This window comes from Dunckerocampus dactyliophorus, chromosome 8 (genome assembly GCF_027744805.1).
Source record: "Dunckerocampus dactyliophorus isolate RoL2022-P2 chromosome 8, RoL_Ddac_1.1, whole genome shotgun sequence".
In the NCBI taxonomy this organism is placed as follows: Eukaryota; Metazoa; Chordata; class Actinopteri; order Syngnathiformes; family Syngnathidae; genus Dunckerocampus; species Dunckerocampus dactyliophorus.
This window is the reverse complement of record NC_072826.1, coordinates 31,941,201-31,955,429: the sequence shown is the minus strand read 5'-3', so window position 1 is coordinate 31,955,429 and position 14,229 is coordinate 31,941,201. Positions and strand designations below refer to the sequence as shown.

General features: G+C 45.8%; 1 protein-coding gene across 3 annotated transcripts in view; it reads left to right on the top strand.

Annotated features, from left to right (window-relative positions):
• The window catches only part of ndrg3a (ndrg family member 3a), a 46,003-nt gene extending 32,896 nt beyond the window's left edge, over positions 1–13,107 (top strand). For 2 of the 3 annotated variants that reach the window (XM_054786001.1, XM_054786004.1), the window contains 14 exons: positions 978–1,083; positions 1,163–1,283; positions 1,506–1,568; positions 1,663–1,723; positions 3,952–4,038; positions 4,257–4,313; positions 5,136–5,239; positions 5,302–5,367; positions 5,459–5,510; positions 5,628–5,675; positions 7,155–7,190; positions 7,275–7,326; positions 11,929–11,967; positions 12,355–13,107. In XM_054786001.1, the coding sequence (XP_054641976.1) occupies positions 978–1,083; positions 1,163–1,283; positions 1,506–1,568; positions 1,663–1,723; positions 3,952–4,038; positions 4,257–4,313; positions 5,136–5,239; positions 5,302–5,367; positions 5,459–5,510; positions 5,628–5,675; positions 7,155–7,190; positions 7,275–7,326; positions 11,929–11,967; positions 12,355–12,512 (1,050 nt within the window). In that variant the 3' untranslated portion in view covers positions 12,513–13,107. The remainder of the gene's footprint in view (positions 1–977; positions 1,084–1,162; positions 1,284–1,505; positions 1,569–1,662; positions 1,724–3,951; positions 4,039–4,256; positions 4,314–5,135; positions 5,240–5,301; positions 5,368–5,458; positions 5,511–5,627; positions 5,676–7,154; positions 7,191–7,274; positions 7,327–11,928; positions 11,968–12,354) is intronic. The other variant, XM_054786002.1, reaches the window with a different exon arrangement.
• The last annotated feature ends 1,122 nt before the right edge of the window (positions 13,108–14,229 follow it).

The following is a 14,229-nucleotide window of genomic DNA, read 5'->3' as shown; positions in this document are numbered from 1 at the left end:
AAATGCATGAGTTTTCATCAAATGGGACATGCCAGTTATTTATTCTGCTTAGAGAATGTAATCATCCTGCAGTCTTAAAGATGTATTTGAGCTTAAGGTGGAATGTCACTCTGCCTTATGAATCAGCAAATCAGAAGCCCATGAGTTCCCTATTTTCCATGGTTTGGCTGGCCCTGTGACTTGTACTCCAGAGCGACTTATGTTTATTTCCCCACACTGACAGCCACGAGAGGGCGCTCTAGGCTTGTGTGCCTCCTGTACCACTGAAAATGCACAACGCAAACATCATCTTATAAAGACAACTGAGAAAGACGCAGCACAAATGCCCCCAGAAAGAAAAGAATATTCTGCAGATTACAAGCTGCACGTTATGTGGTTTAGGCTATATAGTAATCTGAATAACTTCACATGTTAGGTGAGCATGTCATCTATTTTAGACATTTTATTCTTATTACTGTAACTTGCCTTTCAACATGAAATGTGTGATTAGATCAAATAAATGCCCCCCCAAAAATGCAACTTAGTCCAGTGTGTCTTTATATATGCTTTTTTTTCTTCTTCCTTGTGCATTTTTCCTGGTGCAACTTATACTCCGGAGCGATTTATAGTCCGTCAAATATGGTAGTCAAGCACTGTGTTCTTCTTTTTTTTTTTTTTTTTTGTATCGGTGTTCTGAATGAAACACACACGTTTATTACCTCCAGTATTCATTAGAATAACAGTCATGTTTTCTTTTAACTCCCCACTCATTCACTCTTCTTAGCTGTGGCTACAAGATGCTGGGAGTGTCATGCCACGTGCCACAACAATGTGTCTTCATGACTTAACGCATGTGCTTAGGAACGCTACAGTATTCGTATTAGGCTAAAACCAAAAGTTAGTGCTGTTTCACAGAATCTAGTCAGGAGAGGTGCAGCTGTTCTCTTTAAATTTGTGCTCGTCTTTACTGTCCCCCTCTCTCCTCTCTGTGGCTGCAGGAGCACGACATTGAGACTCCTCATGGCGTTCTCCATGTGACGATGAGAGGCGTTCCCAAGGGCAACAGACCCATCATCCTCACCTATCACGACATCGGTCTCAATCGTGAGTCGGCCAACAACTAGTTAGTTTGAACCTTTGAAGCCATGCAAGTCATGTTTCCCCTCCACCTGCGCCTTTCCAGACAAGTCATGCTTCAACACCCTGTTTAATTATGAGGACATGCAGGAGATCACGCAGCACTTTGCGGTGGTCCACGTTGACGCACCCGGCCAGCAGGAGGCTGCACCCCCCTTCCCCAGCGGGTGCGTGCCAAAATTAAGCTCACACGTATGTCATTGCTGGTCAAGGAGCTGCACCACATCCATTTATTTCCACTCTTAAGTGAGCTGGCAGCTCATTTGCTTGGAAGTGCATGCTATCACTCACCAAACTCTGTATACAGTGTATATATATATATATTCGTTTACACATAAAGAACCAATCCAAGCACGGTCACACCGCAATCACGTGTCATTCGTCCACAGCTATCGCTATCCTACCATGGATGAGTTGGCCGAAATGCTGCCGTCTGTGATGACTCAGCTCAAGTGAGTGTCCCTCCTGTCGATAGCTGATCAATAATTGTGTGCCATCATTGAGTAACAGTCTCCAGTCTTACTCTAACCGTCGGTTTCCCCGCAGGGTCAACAGCGTCATCGGCATCGGCGTGGGAGCGGGCGCATACGTCCTCACCCGTTTTGCTGTGAGTCCTTATCTGCACCATGGCTCTTTTTTCCTTATTTAGCCACCTTTTGCGTCGCCCTGTAATCAATAACGCTTCTCCAGGCCTCACATCTAGTTACGCCGGATACCAACCCTCTCATTATTCCTCTGAGCCAGCCCACACGGGGCGGCAATATGTCTCGCTGATGAATCACCTTGTTGTTGCTTTCCTGCTCCCTTTCCACACTCCACGCATTAGCCCTAAAATGAGTGTCATCTGTGTTCATAACAGCCGACAGCAGCGTCACACTGAGGGAGGGACGGAGGAAGGGGATGGCGGTCCGGGTTACAAATGACGGGTGTGAGGGAATGCAGCTGCTCGTCTTGTGAAGAATTAATGAGGGAAAATTGGTTCTGCTGTAACTGACTTGGAACAAAGAGTTGTCATTGCAGCGGTGGCAGCACCAGCACCAGCACTGCCTTTTATGCAGCATTTCAGATGGATGAGTCTTACTGACTCAAGGCTAGACTGCTTTGGGCTGCTTAGAGTTGCCTTTGGCAACGCACACGCTACACACCCTCTTCAGCCTTTACACCCGCTTTACTTCAAAATACAACCCTACTCATTAGCTGGTGGAATTCTGGGAATGTAAAACTGGAAACTTTCATGGTAATTAACAGGAACATTTTTTCAAAAGTACTACCGTCATTTGAGCCCTGTGGCTTGGAGTTGATTGTCAGCACTCCCCATTACCCAACTATGTTGTATTATGCCTATTTTATACTTATTATTTAATATGATTGTCATATGAAGAACTTAGACTACTACATTGTTACATTACCTTACCATTTTCCCAAGTATTTTAAAGCCGCAAGAGTGCATTGGGAATACAGGAAGTGAAGGAATGTATTGCCATTGATGTAAAACGGATGGGGGATTGGATTAAATAAGCGTTGCTTCTTCCTACTCCTTTTGGACGTGTGGAACTGTGAATTGTATTGTATTCCAGTGTAACTTGTATGCATGTTCAAACAAATTAAACCATAAGCATGCACAGCGGCGCAGCTGATTTATGGCTAAGTTGTAATCACATGACTCCTGTAGCTATATTTCACAACTACTACTAAACCTTTAAATACTGCGCCACTCAATCTGACTCACGGTGTCATCGTACAAAGAACACCAAACTCATCACACAGCAACTTAACACTCAAAACGTGTACCTAAACAAACAAAACTAAAGTTTTCCCATAATGCATTGCGTCTGCGCAAAGCACTCACTGGTGCCTGCCAGGGCGCTGCATTGATGTTAGCCTCTGGTGGACAGAGGCAGCATTGCAGCACCATCCATCCATCCATCCAATTTCCATGAAATGCTTTGCTCAGACACAATGCATTATGGGAAAACTTTAACCTCGTATTGGTACTTGTTTGTATATTTGTTACGTGCACCTTTTAAGTGTTAAGTTGCTGTGTAATGATTTTATTGTTCTTTGTAAGATGACACGGAGAGTGAGACTGTCATATTGAGTAATGACCTCCTGCAATTGGTTGACGAGCTTGTTGTGAGTTTTTTCACAGCTGATGATTGGCTCCTGTCTAAAGAGCTGCCTAGTCCGCACGGACTCGTGTGCGGCTTGTAGTCCGGTGCGTCTTCTATATGTATCTGTTTGTCTTTCTAAATGTAGTGAGTGCAGCTTAAACACTGGAATTCATGGTACTTCTTAAAAAATTTCTGTATTTAAGTGTTCAGTCTGGCATCTGAATCCTGGTTAAAACTGCCAGATTTTCTGTAAATTCAGTGGAATTTCTACCCTGCAGTGTGTATCCCTCGGTGCCGTGCACATGGCACACTACTTACTGCATTATGCCATGACTAAGGCCGCACCACCGTGTACGCGCTCTGCACATGCTTTGTGTTACGGCGGTCCCAGGTGCAGCTCCAAGCATTCTCCACCACTGCAATAGTAAACATACTATTCAATGAATACAGTGTCAATACAAGTAAAGAATGAATTGGAGCGACGGAAGCCACTATGAATACGTTGTGAATGCACCGCACCTGCACTTTTACATAAAAGCCTTGCATCATCCTAACCATTGTCATCGATGTGCTGCTTGAGAAGCCAGAACTTCACTGAGCTGACTTGATGGATTCATGCTCAGACTCAACTGCACTCGCCATGACGCTAGTTTCAACGCCATCCTTGTTTGTGCGAGTGAAGCCCCTCTCTTGCCCTCAACTCTAATAGGTGGTCTCTTTACAGCTGAACAATCCCACGCTGGTGGAGGGGCTGGTGCTCATCAATGTCGACCCATGTGCTGAAGGCTGGATCGACTGGGCGGCTTCTAAAGTCAGTACGAGTGTGGTACCCTTTGCAGCATCGCCGTCCTGTGTGCCCACCATTCTACTGCTACTTGCTGTTCATAAGCTATAAAGCTCAATGGTTCTGTCCTCCCAAAGCATAATTATGGATACTTCCACCTGTCACTTGACAATGGGACAAGCGGAGGGTTTGTTTTCTTGCTTTGTTTTTCCATTCGAAGCTTGACCGAATGTTCTCGTCCACAGCTGTCCGGATGGACCAGCAACCTGGTTGATATCGTCATGGCTCATCATTTTAGCACTGTGAGTTCAGGCTGCTTTATTCATGACTACAGCTTCGTAAGTGGTGGTTTGTTTATGCTCACGAGTGCGCTTGAAACTACACACGTTGAAACTAGGGCTGTCAGAAATAAAGCGGAACTCATTTATTTAGTTAATAAGCTTACATTTTAGGATCGGGAAGATCTCGGTTGGAATCTCCGTCGGGCATCTGTGTGGAGTTTGCATGTTCTAGGTTTTCTCCAAATACTCCGGTTTCCTTGGTTTGCATGTTAGCTTCCTCGGCGACTCAAGGTATTCAACAAGGTATGAATGCTTGTTCGTCAATATGTGTCCTGCCATTGGCCTCTCGCCTGCAGTCAGCTGGGATAGGCTGCAGCATACTTGCGACCCTAGTGAGGATGAGCGGCATGGAAGATAGATGGATGTTACATTTTTTTGCGTAATCTACGCATGCGCACCAGAGTGAGCACGCCTCTGTCATGACGTCAGACGGAAGCGCAGTGGAGCGTCCCCACGCCGACACAGTCTTTTCTAATGTGACCTGAACAGCAGTGCAGTTCCAACACCATCGTGTATACTGTATGTGTCATGGCTCTAGTGCCTTCATCCTGGGAACCACGCTTCCTCTTTCTCATGGCAGGAACGCCAGATGCATTCAGGGACACTTGGAACATCACAGCACGGCTTTAGAATCTGACCTACATACTTAGCGGCTTGTTCCTGGCCAGCTACCAACTAATGATTGTCTTTTTATGCTATCCTATCCTTTAGTACTGGAAAGTGAGCTTGATGGTAAGTGTGCTGCAGCCGTCACGTATGCTAATCAGTGGTTTCTGTCCACAGGATGAGCTCACCGAAAACCAGGAGCTGATCCAGACTTACCGTTTGCATATCGCCCAAGACATCAACCAGGACAACTTGGCCCTCTTCTGTGGCTCCTACCAATAGTACGATACATACTACGCCTCATGTTGTTTTTTGTCTCATTCATGTCCTTGTTCCTCAACAGCCGTCAAGACCTGGACATTGAGCGGCCGGTGGTCGGTTTGAACGAACACACTGTCAAAACGCTCACGTACGCATGCACGGCGGCTAGTGTTGCAAATATTTAACCATTTCGTCATGTGGTTATCGCTCGCTAACATGGCACCTTGTGTCCCGTCCAGGTGCCCTGCCTTGCTTGTAGTTGGAGATACATCACCTGCTGTGGACGCCGTGGTAAAGTCACACACCCGTCGTAGTTACCTGACATGCTTTTAGAAGGACAAACAAAAGCTAGTAGCTCTTTATGAAACGTGTTCTTTGGAGCTGAAGAAGGTGTAATTGCTGTTTTAGGTGGAGTGCAATTCCAGGTTAAATCCAACAAAGACCACCCTGCTAAAGGTGAATGCTTCTTATGAATGAATGTCTGTTTTGTTTTTATTTCTATGGTAATAAAATGCTTTGTCTTTGGCAATACAGTGCAGCCTTTGAAGCTTAAAAGAATTTCACTATACAGGCAGTGTTTTAAGTCACATTCTTTACTGTAAATCATTAAAAGAATAGCGAAGTTAAGCACTGTTTATATTTACGCAAACACTAAGGGTGTCCCGATCCAGCCTTCAGGATCGGCTGGTCGGGGTAGGGTTAGCAGTTAGGGTTAAAAAAGTCGATATTATCAATTATTGACGATAATTTATAGCACAATTATGTGTTATCGAGACAGGACTACATGCAATTTCAACAGAATTGAAATACACTCGGCCCCCAACTTACGAACATCCGACATGCAAACTTTCGGAGATACGAACACAAGCTGACTGGTCTAGTTTTTCATGTATTTTTCCTTTTAGTACTGTAACTCCATTATTTATACTGCTACATGCTTGACCAGTAGAGGGCACTGTGACACTGCTAATGGGACCAACAGGTACAGGAAGCTGCTGGGGAGAGAAAGCTAAATGGAAAGCTACATTGTAGCTGTATGATACAACCCGGACAGAGCGTGTGATTAAAGTTGATGAAGAGTTAATAGGCCTGCTTAATTCTACACCACCCACAGAACACTACCTCTTTTAGAAGAGTCTAACCACCACCACCATTTGTCCTTTTTTTCAATAACTCCTCCTCCTCCTCCACAACGACGTATGCTCGACCACTCCTCTTCAAAGATAAATAACATTTATCATTACGTATTATTATATCACTTTTATTATTGTTTTTTTCATTAATTATCCTGGTTTAATATTACTACTGCATCCAAACTCATATTTACATACATACACATATACTGTATATGTATACACGTACATGTAGTACCTATATCATTGCTAATATTACCTTTTCCCCGACTTAAGAACGATTTGACTTAAGAACGGTCGTCTGGAACCAATTGTGTTCGTTGGTTGGGGACTTAGTGTACTTCAATAATACCAATAAAACGATCATTATTACAGCAGAACCAGCAGCAATATAGAAACTAACAAAAAACCCACCCTGCCTGTGTTGCAGCGTTGACGTTCAGAACTCTGCTGCCGATGACGCTCAGGTCGCCAATAAAGTTTAAAAAGCACTTGAGATGTGCGTGCGGCTGTCAGGACGCTACTTTACTTATCTTCGGGTTGCCACCGTACACGTTGGCACGGGTGCCATTGAGTTTTAATACGCATCCCTAATTTTGTGTGACCTCAGGCATTTTGGGAGCTTTGACAGGTTTGACAGGACAATGGTCGTAGCAGAGCCAAACGCATCAAAACGGATGAGTTGATTCATTCCTTGCCGCCAATCCGACTGTTGTGTAGAATTGACTGCTGCCTTCCACCGTAGAGACTGAACTGAACATTTCAACTCATGTTGCTCCTTTCCTCCATACTCTGCTCTTAGATGGCTGACTGTGGGGGCTTACCCCAAGTTGTGCAGGTGGGTATTTTGAGACATACAGTACTCATCCATCTCATTTGCTGACGTTGAGTTTACAAGCTGTCTGACTTTGTCTCCTGACAGCCAGGGAAACTTGCTGAGGCCTTCAAGTACTTCGTCCAGGGCATGGGCTACAGTAAGTCATCGGGTCTTGTACTCACAAGCACATGATAAAATGTAAAAATGAGGTGTCTTTGTGGTGATGATGTACGTGTGCCACAGTGTGTGACGGGGGTGTCCTGTAAACAAGCTCATGTGGTTTCATGTGGTGTCTGCTCTCTGCAGGGTTTGGTAGCACAGGTCACGGTAGGTGAGGTGTGGCTCAACTGCTGTGTCTCTGTCTCTTAGTGTTAAACAGGCCTCCGTGTGTCCATGCACTTCTTCTATGGAATGATGCCTTCTCAATAATCCTCTGGTCACTCTCAATCTTGGGTGCTACTTGCTCGTCTTCTGTCAGCTGAGTGGTGTGCAAGTGCACCAGATGTTGTTGAGAGTACGTCATTAAATGGCATGTGAGGAGGCTTAGCTTCACAGCTCCCTGTGATACATTCTCTTCACTCTCAGGGGCTGTCCACACACAAACCCTTCCAGTATGTTATGGTTTCAGATGGGGATGTACCCATCCCATCTTCAGGATCGGGATCGCCTGCCGATCCGCTGTATTTTAAAGATCGGATAATATCGGCTTCCGGCACGAGATCGGGCCGATCCGGTTGTCGTATCACGTTGGTAACTGTGGGCCACACTCCAACACGGTAGGTGAGGTAATGCACCTCAATGCCACTCGACCCCCGCTACATGTAAGAAGAAGAAAAGGCAACACCGCCATGCAGACACGTCCGCCGTGTACCGTGGTGAACTTACTGTCACGTTGGATGGTGGATATTGGGCTCCGTAGCTACAGCGCTAGTTCGATGACCCACCGCTGCCTCGTGGCCGTCACGGATGTGAGCTGTGGACATCCTTCTCATGTTATCCTCCATCATGACTCGCTGAAGTCATTCCACTTCTTGTAAATCTTAAAGCTGAAGACCACGGACGTCCTTTCTTCTTCTATGGTCTTGTGTTTTTAATGACTGTACGTTTCTCTGGAAAATACCATGTGATCACATGATGTCACTGCCAACACTTAGAGGCGTGTTCAAATCAGGTGTGAGCTTGTGACACCCTCCCACCCTCCCAAGAGGCCCCCTTTGGCGCTTTACTTTAAAGGCCGTGGAGTCCTCCTGCTGAGTAAATGCCACTGAAGGATTAGCCCGGATTAAAAAGAGCGTTTCCATGCGGAGAGAAGGAAAATGGAAAATGAGTGTCAACACACGTCAGCATGCTTCTTTCACCGCGTGAACGCAAGACAGAAGCAGCAGTTTTTGTCAGATACGTCCAATACTTTCAGTCAGGAATACAGAAGCACTTGGTCACGTCCTGTGTTTGTACTCGCAGTGGGAACTGGCCTTTGTATGTCAACCCACGGGCGTGGGTGTGCCGGAGACGGCACCGACGTCAGCCAACTCATTAGCTCCTAGCGGCGCCGCCACAGTCTCGTTGTCTCCGTTGTCGTCGGCACCGATCAATTTACCCTCCCCTGAACTCAACAACTTGTTAGCAACCACTAGGTGGCCTAAACAACCTCATGATCCAAAAACACAAGTACACTTGGTAGGTAGGTAGGTACATAGATAGGAAGGCATGTAGGAAGGTAGGTACGTAGGTCGGTAGGAAGGTAGGAACGTAGCTAGGGATGTAGGTAGGGATGTAAGTAGAGAGGTTGGTAGGTAGGTACATAGGTCGGTAGGTACGTAGGTGGGGATGTAAGTAGAGATGTAGGTACGTAGGTCGGTAGGTACGTAGGTAGGGATGTAGGTACGTAGGTCGGTAGGGATGTAGGTAGGTACGTAGGTACATAGGTAGGGATGTAGGTAGGTCGGTAGGTACGTAGGTACATAGGTAGGGATGTAGGTAGGTAGGTAGGTACGTAGGGATGTTGGTAGGTACGTAGGTTGGTAGGTAGGTAGGGATGTAGGTCAGTAGGGATGTTGGTAGGGATGTAGGTAGGTATGTAGGTACGTACGTAGGTAGGTAGGTAGGTAGGTACGTAGGTAGGGATGTAGGTAGGTCGGTAGGGATGTTGGTAGGCACGTAGGTCGGTAGGTACGTAGGTAGGGATGTAGGTAGGTACGTAGGTACATAGGTAGGTATGTAGGTACGTAGGTCGGTAGGTGGGTAGGTACGTAGGGAGGAGGTAGGTAGGTACGTAGGTAGGGATGTAGGGAGGTAGGTAGGGATGTTGGTAGGTAGGGATGTAGGGAGGTAGGTAGGGATGTAGGGATGTTGGTAGGTACATAGGTAGGTATGTAGGGAGGTAGGTATGTAGGGAGGTTGGTACGTAGGTAGGGATGTAGGGAGGTAGGTAGATAGGTAGGGATGTGGGTAGGGAGGTATGTACGTAGGTTGGTAGGGAGGGTAGGTACGTAGGTTGGTATGTAGGTCGGTAGGTACGTAGGTAGGGATGTAGGGAGGTAGGTAGGGATATAGGGAGGTAGGTAGGGATGTTGGTAGGTACGTAGGTAGGTAGGTAGGTAGGTAGGTACATAGGTAGGAATGTAGGTACGTAGGTAGGGAGGTAGGTATGTAGGGAGGTAGGGATGTAGGTAGGTATGTAGGTACGTAGGTAGGGATGTAGGGAGGTAGGTAGATAGGTAGGTATGTAGGGAGGTAGGTACGTAGGTAGGGATGTAGGGAGGTAGGTAGGTATGTACGTAGGTTGGTATGTAGGTCGGTAGGTAGGGATGTAGGTCGGTAGGTACGTAGGTAGGGATGTAGGTAGGTCGGTAGGAATGTAAGTACCTACCTACCTACATAGGTTGGTAGCTAGGTAGGTACTTTATTCATGTCTAAAGCAATATGTGTTCATTCGATGACATGATACCGATATGTCTAACATGTATGTGTATTAGCTGATATCGGTTATCGGCACAAAAACCAATATTGGACATCCATGTCATTTATCTTTCTGCCAATCCCCCCTCAGGCTTGAACCCCACCCTCCCTCTGTAACTGGGTGTTTAACTTTCTAACAGGCAGGCCCCAGTCAGTCAGAGTCCACAATCGCACATCCAGCTCAAGAATTGTGAGCACTGGGACCCCACAGGGGTGTGTGCTGAGTCCGCTCCTCTACACGCTCTTCACCTACGATTGCGTGGCCTCCCAGAACAACACCAGCATCATTAAATTTGCGGATGACACTACAGTCATCGGACTGATCACTGGTGGTGTTGAAACATCATACAGAAGAGAGGTGGCGGACCTCATAGCTTGGTGTCGTGATAACAATCTCCTTCTCAATACAGATAAGACTAAAGAGATGATCATCGACCCAAGAACAAGGGAAAAGGAGCCGCATAGACCCCTGTTTATTGATGAGACTGAGGTGGAGAGGGTGAAAACCTTCAAGTTCCTTGGCACACACATCAGCGAGGACCTCACCTGGTCTCACAACACCCAACAAATTATGAAGACGTCCCAAAGGAGACTGTACTTCCTGAGAAGACTGAGGAAATTTGGCATGTCCACCACAATCCTGAGTTGCTTCTACAGATGCACTATGGAAAGTGTCCTTACCGCCTCCATCACTGTTTGGTACGGTAACTGTACAACACGTGATAGGAAGGCACTCCAGCGGGTGATCAAGACCTCACAGAACATTGTTGGGGCAGCCCTCCCCCCACTGCAAGACATTTATACATATAGAGTCCTACGAAGAACACACAACCTCATCAAGGACAGCACACATCCACAACACTCATTATTCACACTCCTACCGTCAGGCAGACGCTACAGGAGTTTGAAGTCCAGGACCACAAGGCTGGCAAACAGCTTTTACCCACAGGCCATCAGGCTTCTCAACGAAGCACTCACACACTCCGCACGCAACACACACTCATAGCACTTTATTTATTTATTTATTTGTATATTTATTTGTATTAATGTCTCTTCTGTTGTTGTTGCTTCATTTATTGGTATTTATGTTTCTTATGTTCTTATTCTTTTTCTTGTGTTTTCTTTCTTTTCTTGGGAGAATGAACAGAATAAGATTTCATTGCATAGTAGAACTGCTGTTTTACTATGCATATGACAATAAAAATTGTCTTATTTCACACATGGTTGCAAATGGTGATTAATTCTGATTAAAAATGTGAGTCATCTCACAGCCCTACTAATAGTACATAATGACACGGGTCAACTGTACCACATGTCTCCACGCTTCACTGATGATGTTTTCTCGTCAAGCTTTGAAATTTCACACTTTCCTTGGCGTACCTTGAATGCACCGGAGCTCCACTGTGGCGACATGTTGGGCTGCCATTGGTTAGTGGGGAGTACTGTCAAATGTGTTTCATAAATGTGTAGGGATTTGTGAACAACGGCAATTGAAGAGAGAAGGGGAGAGTTCTGGAGCTGAATGTAATCCTTTTATTGCAAATGTTGGTCCAAAATTGAAGGAGGGCGCGAACGGCATGTCAAAAATAGATGTTTTTATAGGTGTGTGAATTAGTTGCGTTCTTTTTTTTTTTTTTTTGCGGTCCCTTGACACACCCCCCCCCCCCCCCCCGCCCCCCCCCCCCCCCCCCCCGCCCCCGGAAAAACCAGGGATCTACTGTATGCTGAGTTGGACGGAAACAAGGGAAGCTTTGTTCAACCTTTTTTCCTCTTTCTTTCCCTCTTGAACGATTGCCTCCAGTCCCGTATGTTCTCCTCAGCCATCTGAGCAACGAATCAGGTACCCGGGTCTTAAGAAGCTTTGAAGCCATATGGCCTCAGAACCCCCCCACGGTGGATGAATGTCATGCAGAAATGGCGTATGGGCCCCCGTGTTTGTTTGCACATGATGATTTCTGCCGCATTCATCCGACTGCAGGAGACCTGCTCAGCTTCCTTAGCATGTTTGTTTGTTTTGTTGCATGAACGGATGCTGTTGGCTTCATTTCCTTCCTGTGGTCGCTGGACACGTGCTTCCTGTCTGTTACACCTCACTTCTCCATAGTGGAGAATTTCGTGCATGCTTAGCACAGCACATCGTTAGTGCTTTTGCATCAGACAATGCAAACGCTCCCATGGGAGACTTTTCATACGCGTTTTGTCGTTTCTTTCCCTTTCCCGCCCCCAGTGCCATCTGCAGGGATGACCCGCCTGGCGCGCTCCCGCACCACCTCCTCCTCAAGCATCACCTCCATGGAAAGCAGTCGCAGCCGCCAGAACCTGAACAGCCTGCTGGAGAACAACGCCCGCCAGGCCGGACCCCAGACCATGGAGGTGTCCTGCTGAGGCCCCCGTATGCGCACGCTCCCTTTGTAACTCACGTACCCTCGCTCACCCGCTTTCTCTCTCAATCCGATGCCCGCAGGTTCTGTAATGAACTACGAGACTAGAAGACAAGAGGATGTAATCGTATTAACAGCATATTGTTCAACACTATCACATGTCATCGTGTATTTATATTCTTCCCAAGTACAACCCCCCCTTGATGTTGGCCACATAGGGTACAACACTCACTGCTTTAATGTCTTTGTTTGAAGTCTAATCATACTGCCTACATGGATTAAGAGTCACTGTGTTGCGTTTGTGTGTTTTGTAAAGCGGAAACGGGACTGCGATTTGATGCAGGGAGCTACCGTATAAAAACGTAGCTGCGCGAGGAAGATGATGCCAGCTTGGAGTAACGTCAAGTGTTAGTAAATGTCTTTTAACCTTGTTTACACTGCCTTTGTTTTCACTCTTTTTCTCTTATTTTGTGTTGAATTGAATGAATCATGCAGTCATTAAACTGCCTGGGACGTGCGGTCCAGGGGTTCCATTCACTCGTCTTCCGATTCATCTCCTTTATATTACCACTTGCTACTGAATAAAGAGCTAGAATGTGTTTTCATGTGTTTGTCTCTGATAAATGGATGTGCGCAAAGCAACAAATGTTTAAGAGGAACAAAAAGAGACACCAGAAGTGCTTCTGCTTCACCTCCTGTCAGTGGAAAAGTGAGGTGATTGTGGTGAGTTGTTCTTCTTTCCGCAGCACGTTCACCTCTTTTGTCACAGACTAGGTCGTCTATATTTAGTGCACATAAAAAGAACAGCAGCTTTTCTGTGGAAGACGCAGAATTCAAGAGTAGCAGGAAATAAATGACTATACCGGCTACCAACTTTTTTTAAATGCGTCTGCATTTTGAAATCATATCTTACGCATCTTATCTTTTTATATACTGCAAACAATAAGAAGCAATTTCTAAAAGTCCACATTATATTACTATGCTACAAACATGATTTATATTCACCTCTTACTGATTTGTGTACAGTGTTTCTAAACACAGATCATCAAACAAATGTAAATATTAGTCATTGACAACACAACTCAACACATGATGCACTTTTTCAATGAAATTTTATGATTAAATCAAAGCTGCATGTCCCTGTGTGAAAAGGTGATGTCCCCCTAAAGCTAATAAGTGGTTGGCCCCCCTTAGCAGCAACAACTGCAATCAAGCGTTTGTGATAACTTGCAATGAGTCTCTTACAGCGCTGGGGAGGAATTTAGCACAATTGTTGTCATTCAGCCACATTGGAGGCTTTTCCTTGTTAAGGTCATGCCACAGCATCTCAACAGGATTCAGGTCAGGACTTGGACTAGACCACTCCAAAGTCTTCATCCATTCAGAGGTGGTCACCAACATTCTCCTTCAGCACAATTCATGCTTCCATTGATCACAGCAAGTCTTCCAGGTCCTGAAGACCATCACACTACCACCACCATGTTTTACTGTGGCTATGATGTTCTTTTTATGAAATGCCAGATGTAATGGGACACACACCTTCCAGAAAGTTCCACTTTTGAGTATTCTCCCAAAGGTCTTGGGGATCATCAAGATGTTTTCTGGCAAAATTGAGACGAGCCTTAATGCTGTTTTTATGCGCTCTTGGGGTCATTTTGGTTGGCCGCCCACTCCTGGGAAGGTTCACCACTGTTCCATGTTTTGGCCATTTATGGATAATG